The sequence below is a fragment of the Octopus bimaculoides genome, chromosome 2 (genome assembly GCF_001194135.2).
Source record: "Octopus bimaculoides isolate UCB-OBI-ISO-001 chromosome 2, ASM119413v2, whole genome shotgun sequence".
NCBI lineage: Eukaryota > Metazoa > Mollusca > Cephalopoda > Octopoda > Octopodidae > Octopus > Octopus bimaculoides.
In genome coordinates, this window is record NC_068982.1 from 130,319,574 (window position 1) to 130,327,073 (window position 7,500).

The window sequence follows — 7,500 nt, forward strand, 5'->3', positions numbered from 1 at the left end:
AGAATTCCAGGTAGGGGTAGGGGTTCACCAAGGATCAGTCCTCAGCTCCCTCATATTTATCATAGTCCTCCAGACAATAACAGAGGATTTCAAGACAGGATGCCCCTGGGAGCTTCCCTATGCTGATGACCTTGCTCTAATAGCTGAGTTACTATCAGAACTAGAGGAGAAGTTTCAACTGTGGAAGCAAGGATTAGAATTGTAGGGCCTTAGAGTCAACCTAGCTAAAACCAAAGTCTTAATAAATAGGAAGGCAGACAAACCACAAATCCCTTCAGGTAGATGGCCCTGCTTGATCTGTAGAAAAGGCATAGGTAGAAATTCCATAAGAGGTACCCAGTGTAAGCTATGGTGCAGCAATATTAAAGGAAGGCTAACTGGGAAAATTGTTTTTGTATGTGGCAAATGCTCAGGTGCTATAAACACCGAAAATGCACAGAGAACAGCTTCTGTCACATTCCAAGGAGAAAAGCTAGAAGTAGTTGATAGCTTCTGTTACTCAGGCAATCAAGTCAGTAGCAGTGGTGGATGCTCTGAGAGTGTAGCTGCTAGAATAAGAATAGCCTGGGAAAAGTTCAGAGAGCTCCTACCTCTGCTGGTGACAAAGAGCCTCTCGCTCAGAGTAAAAGGCAGACTGTATGATGCATGTGTACTAACAGCCATGCTACACGACACTGAAACATGGGCTGTAACTGCTGAGGACATGTGTAAGCTTGCAAGGAACGAAGCCAGTATGCTCCGCTGGATGTGTAATGTCAGTGTGCATACATGACAGAGTGTAAGTGCCCTGAGAGAAAAGTTGGATTTAAGAAGCATCAGATGTGGTGTGCAAGAGAGACGACTGTGCTGGTACGGTTATGTGTTGCGAATGAATGAGGACAGCTGTGTGAAAATGTGTCACACCCTAGCAGTTGAGAGAACCTGTGGAAGAGGTAGACCCAGGAAAACCTGGTGAAGCATGACCTTCAAACATTGGGCCTTACTGATGCAATGACTAGTGACTGAGACCTTTGGAGATATACTGTGCTTGAGAAAACCTGACATGCCAAATGAGACCATACTCCGTGGCCTATGCCAGTGGGTGTAACCAGCCCACTTATGAATGCCCTTTATTCATTGGACAATAAATTTTGCTTGCGAAGACCTATTGAGGCAAGTGTAATCAAAATCAAAATTGCTGATATGGCCAATGACAGTACCGCCTGATTGGCACTCATGCCAGTGGAACGTTAAAAGCACATCCGAATATGGAGTGTAACCAGTGGAATGTTAATAGCACATCTGAGTATGATCATTGCCAGGGCCACGGATTAGCTCCATGCTGGTGGCATGTAAAAAGCACCATTTGAGCATGATCATTGCCAGTGTCGCCTTACTGTCATATGTGCCAGTGGCACATGAAAAACAATATTTGAACATGGTCGTTGCTAGTTTTGCTGGACTGGCTCCCGTGCAGGTAGCACGTAAAAAACACCTTTTGAGCATGGTCATTGCTAGAACTGCCTGACTGGCCCTCATGCCAGTGTCACGTAAAAGCACCCACTACACTCTCAGAGTGGTTGGTGTTAGGAAGGGCATCCAGCTGTAGAAACCTTGCCAGATCAGATTGAGCCTGGTGCAGCCTTCTGGCTCACCAGTCCTCATTCAAACCGTCCAACCCATGCTAGCATGGAGAGTGGATGTTAAACACTGATGATGATGATGATGATCTATATATATATATATATATATATATATTGTATATATGTGTGTGTGTGTGTTTGTACCACCATACCTTGACATCATATGATAGTTATAAATGAGTATCACCATTGGACAAGTAGTTTTCTGTGAATATATGTTCAACCCTGGGGAAATATTACCTTATTTGGAAACATGTAAGGGTTGATGTCAAGAAGGACATTCAATGATAGTAATTCTGTCTTAAAAATTCCATCTGAATGGGAAAATGGATGTTAAAGTGATGATGATGATATAAACAATGGGCTTCTTCATCGTTCCCATCTACCAAATTCATTGGCAAAGCAATGATCAGCTTGGAGCTGTAGTAAAAAACACTTATTCAAGGTATCACACAATATGAATGAATCTAAAACTACATAGTTGTGAAGCAAACTTCTGAACCATCAAACAATGCCTTATTGTCTACATTTCCATTATTTAAAGTGACAGCTTTATCAATTTAAAATTTTACATACCCTTGGTCCTTTCATTCCAGGTTTTCCTCTTTCTCCCTTTTCACCTGGTCCGCCAACTAATCCAGGACGACCCCGAAGTCCTTGCTCTCCAGGCAGTCCCTGACAAAAGAAACAAAACCTAACAATGTAATAAGTGGAACGTCATTTGTTCTAGGGCAATAAGAGTTCATTTTGATTAGGTCTTAAAAGATTAACTTTGGTAATGGAATTGGGTAACTATGTTTGAATTAACTTAGAATATTCCTGATGCTGTGTGAATGAATGTCAAAGTCTGTCTTGATAGTATTTAGATTCAGAATGCATATAGAGTTTTGAAAGATATTTCTAGCCCTCTACTATTTCTGATATCCAACCACTTATCTTCTTTAGACAAGATTAAGAACATGAATTACTTAATTTTCCTGTATCATAAACATCAATAAGTACATACTGATACGCCCTTTTGTCCATGTTCTCCCTTATATCCGCGTTCTCCTTTCTGTCCTACAATACCATTTGCACCTGGGTGTCCTCGTTGTCCATTTTGTCCAGGGTAACCCTAAACACAGAAAAAATCAAAATAAAAGAAAGTGTAAAGAGTGAAACAGAAATATGTTCAAATGTAATGGAAAACTTAACCAAAGACATCTTATATACTTCAGACAGCATAAATTCAGAATGAAAAGAGTGTAATTGTGGTGTTGGTGGCAGCAGTCAACCATTTGATCAAGGAATCAACCATTTTCAAAGTGCAGATACATTCAGTCAGTTGAAGCTCCTATCATCCTTTTACAGTGTCAGGATGAGTTTTGAACTCAGAATACATATAGAGGAGCAGATACCACAAGACATCGCATATAATACTCTTACAATCCACCACACTGGACTGGCACTTTGTTTATCCATCATATGGTTTATCCACCATATGAATGGGATTAGAACTTAGTGCACAGAAAGTTGAAACAAATACTGAGGAATTCTCTGTCCAACACACTAACAATTCTGTCAATTCACCTTAAATAATCGCTAAAAGAGCTAGAGTATTTTGTTTCTAATTCCCATAGTAAGATAAAATTTTAAAATTTTGAGAGAAAGAATTATGTTAAAAAAATGATTTTGCATTATAAGTTCATTAAAATAAAGCAATGTCTTTTGAGGATCTCCTGATATGCTTTGACTGAATCATATTTACTTACGTAATGTATATTACACTTTTGATAATAATCTGCTTGAGACTGCTCGCCAAACATTTTGTGTTAATTTGTTTTAAACACCAGCTTAATAATAATGAAATTTTCTTTATTATTTAAAATTAATTGAAACAAAGGGTTGGGTTTAGTGTAATTCAAGGGTAACTTAAGTAAGGAAACTTAAACATAGTGGCTTGAAAATCATTTATCCCAGAAATTTCCCATTGCACACTTTTATTTCAATATCAATTATACTTGAAGAATATTGAAAAAAATTAGCATAAAACATTGCATACTTACACGATCTCCTTTTTCTCCCTTCACAGCTATTGACCCAGTTGAACTACCATCAAAATTTGAGTGTCCAGATAACTCCTTAAAGTAGAAAAAACACATTCCATTGTGAATAAACATACTTATTTATTTATTCATTTTACTAATTAAGTTCAATAGATTAATTTCTTCTACTGAGGTAAAAGAAATTAATTGTTCTAAGCTTAAGATTTGAACTGGATATAATATGAGATGAAACTTCATTTTGTAAAGTGGCTATATCTAATTTTATAAATTCTCATTCTAGCAAGATCGTTGCCAGTTCCCCTGGACTGGCTCTTGTGCGAGTGGCACATAAAATACACCAGTTTGAGCGTGGCCGTTGCCAGTACCACCTGACTGGCCTTCGTAGGATTTTCGAGCGAGATCGTTGCCAGTGCCCCTGGACTGGCTCTTGTGTGGGTGGCACATAAAATGCACCATTTTGAGCGTTGCCAGTACCGCCTGACTGGCCTTCGTGCGGGTGACACGTAAAAGCACCCACTACACTCTCTGAGTGGTTTTTTCACGCACAGCATATTTCCAAAGGTCTCAGTCACTAGTCATTGCCTTGGTGAGGCCTAAAGTTCGAAGGTCGTGCTTCCCCACCTCATCCCAGGTCTTCCTGGGTCTACCTCTTCCACAGGTTCCCTCAACCTCTAGGGTGTGACACTTTTTCACACAGCTATCCTCATCCATTCTTGCCACATGACCATACCAGCGCAATCGTCTCTCTTGCACACCACATGCTTCTTAGGTCTAACTTTTCTCTCAAGGTACTTACACTCTGTGAAGTATGCACACTGATATTACACATCCATTGGAGCATACTGGCTTCATTTTTTGTGAGCTTATGCATGTCCTCAGCAGTCACAGCCCATGTTTCACTGCCATCAGTCTGCTTTTTACTCTGAGTGAGAGTCCCTTTGTTGCCAGCAGAGGTAAGAGCTCTCTAAACTTTTCCCAGGCTATTCTTATTCTAGCAGCTACACTTTCAGTGCACCCTCCCACACGACTAACTTGGTCACCTAGATAGCGGAAGCTATCAACAACTTCTAGTTTTTCTCCCTGGAATGTGGCATAGGTTATTTTCTGCACATTTTCAGTGTTTATTGCTCCTGAGCCTCTTCCACATACAAAAACTATCTTGCTAGTTAGTCTTCCTTTGATATTGCTGCACCTCTTGTGTGTCCATAGCTTACACTGGGTACAACTTATGGAGTTTCTACCTATGCCTTTTCTACAGATCGAGCAGGTCCATCTACCTGAAGGGGTTTGTGTTTTGTCTACCTTCCTACTTATTAGGACTTTGGTTTTAGCTAAGTTGACTCTAAGGCTCTTTGATTCTAATCCTTGCTTCCACAGCTGAAACTTCTCCTCTAGTTCTGATAGTGACTCAGCAATTAGGGCAAGGTCATCAACATAGAGGAGCTCCCAGGGGCATCCTGTCTTGAAATCCTTTGTTATTGCCTGGAGGACTATGATAAATATGAGGGGGCTGAGGACTAAACCTTGGTGGACCCCTACTTCTACCCGGAATTCTTCACTGTACTCGTTGCCAACCCTCACCTTACTCACAGCATCCCTGTACATGGCTTGCACAACTCTCACTAACTATTCATCTACCCCTAGTTTCCTCATTGACCACCAGATAAGGGAGCGGGGGTCCCTGTCAAAGGCTTTCTCCATGTCAACAAAAGCCAGGTACAGCACAAGTGACAGTAACATTACACTGGCATTGCCCATATACATACACGCACAAACATACACATACACACACGCATGCACACACGCATGCATACACACATATGTATCCATACACATGCATATAAACACTCATTCATGGTGGTTGTTTACTGCTTATGCAGAGTTTGACCACCTCCTGTACCTATACCTTAGAACCATCATGGCATCTGATGTGGCTTTTTAAACCAGACAATGTTCTGAAAAGACATCTGCATAGATTGCACATCCGATTTGGACCACTAAGAGCTGCAGATAAGTTCTGATCTTTGTGGATCTTAAAATATCTTTTGAGGTCTCCGTTAGATTTGCAAACCGTCTTGCATACACTGCATTCAAAGCTGTGCACAAACACATAGGCAGAATAGTTGGTGGAGGTTCGTTTTCCATGGGTTCACAAATGAGATTTGAGCCCAGCAAAAGAAAGGCATGGTCTGTCACAAACTGTGCACACAGAAAGATCATTGTCATTCATTTTCTTGATCGTAACATTCTTCCTTGAATCTCTTTTGAGTCTTACATGCGTTATCTTGGCCTCTTCAAATGCTTTCACTCCACTCCACAATTTTATTCACCATCCAGCTCAATCTCTGAAGCAAGGGTTTCTATGTCTTCTGGATCCATTGCAAGTGACTTCATAGTAGTCCCTATGCCATCCTTAAACCTTTTTTTAGGTTTATGCCAATAGCGTTTCTTCTCTGCAAGCTCACCATAAAACAGCTGCTTCAGCATGTGTTGATCTGCCATTCAAACAATATGGCCACACCATCTCATTTGGTTCCTCAAAATTCTAGTTTTAATTGAGGTGATGCCTGCAGATGCAAGGACATCTGTGTTTGGAGTAAAAGAACTCCATTTAATGTATAAAATGTGATGAAGGCATTTTTAGTGGAATTGTTCTAACAATTTAAAATGCCTTTCATAACAAGTCCATGTTTCACAAGAATACAACAGGGATGGTAAGACAAATGATTTGTAAAGAGCCAGCTTTGTATTGTTATTTATACATCACTGGCACCAGATGCATAACTCCAAGCCACCAAATGCTTTTGCTGCCCTTTGAATTCTCAGATGTATTTCTGTATCGAGATTTCCATCATTTTGTACAGAACTTCCAAGGTAGATGAATGAATTGACAACCTCAAGTAATTTGAATCCAGGTGAACTAATTATGGAGATAGCAATGCAAATAAACATGCTTGGGCTTGATATATAAATTATACATACACACATGTTCATATATATAGGGATATATATAGAGGAAAGCAAAAACTGAAAAGCTTCAGATTAGCATTAATTTATAAGCATATAGATATCTATATATTTACAGAAGATATTTATGGTATTTCAGAGGGTATGGTATTTCAGGTTGGAACTGAAATATTTTGCCATTGCTCCTTAGTTTTCCATATTTTTTCATCCTCCATGAAAATTTGTTCTCTAAATATATAAATATCTATATGCCTATACATGAATGTTCATCTTCTGAGTATTTTCAGCTTTTGTTTCTCTCTCTATATATCCCTATGTATATATTTATGTGTATACGTATGTATGTATGTTTTACATATCAAGCACAAACATGTTTACTTGCAATACTATCTCTCTGTCACACACACACACACACACACACACACACACACAGACAGACATATACACATATATAGTTCCAATTCACTTTTCCTAGTTTATATATGTAGTAACATATTATTTGCTTTTAGGGAACCTCTCTCATTGCCTCATCATTTCTAATGCTGAAGTTGGTTCATCATGCTTCTTTTTCTTTTCTTTTGTATGTCATAAAAACTAGAGCAATCTTGTCTTGCTCAGAAGTACAAAGGTCATACTAAAACTTTGATTTCATATATATGAAAATTACCATTAAAAATTAGACATAAAAGTAAAACTTACATCATCAATTGAGCCAACAATTACTCCTGGTGGTCCTGGTGGGCCAGGTAAACCATCACGACCATCATATCCATTTTGACCTGGTTCTCCTTTCTGACCCACAGGGCCAGGTTCTCCTGAATGTCCTCGTACACCCTATAAACAGAGAATGACATTAATCAAATAAA

General features: G+C 39.3%; 1 protein-coding gene across 10 annotated transcripts in view; it reads right to left on the bottom strand.

The window, feature by feature from the left end:
* Positions 1-7,500, bottom strand: part of LOC106875945 (collagen alpha-1(I) chain) — a 286,544-nt gene that overhangs the window by 51,504 nt on the left and 227,540 nt on the right. For all 10 annotated transcript variants that reach the window (XM_014924278.2, XM_052965609.1, XM_014924272.2 and 7 more), the window contains 4 exons: positions 7,334-7,468; positions 3,668-3,742; positions 2,629-2,736; positions 2,199-2,297 (listed from right to left, as the gene is read on the bottom strand). In XM_014924278.2, coding sequence (XP_014779764.1) covers positions 2,199-2,297; positions 2,629-2,736; positions 3,668-3,742; positions 7,334-7,468 — 417 coding nt within the window. The remainder of the gene's footprint in view (positions 1-2,198; positions 2,298-2,628; positions 2,737-3,667; positions 3,743-7,333; positions 7,469-7,500) is intronic.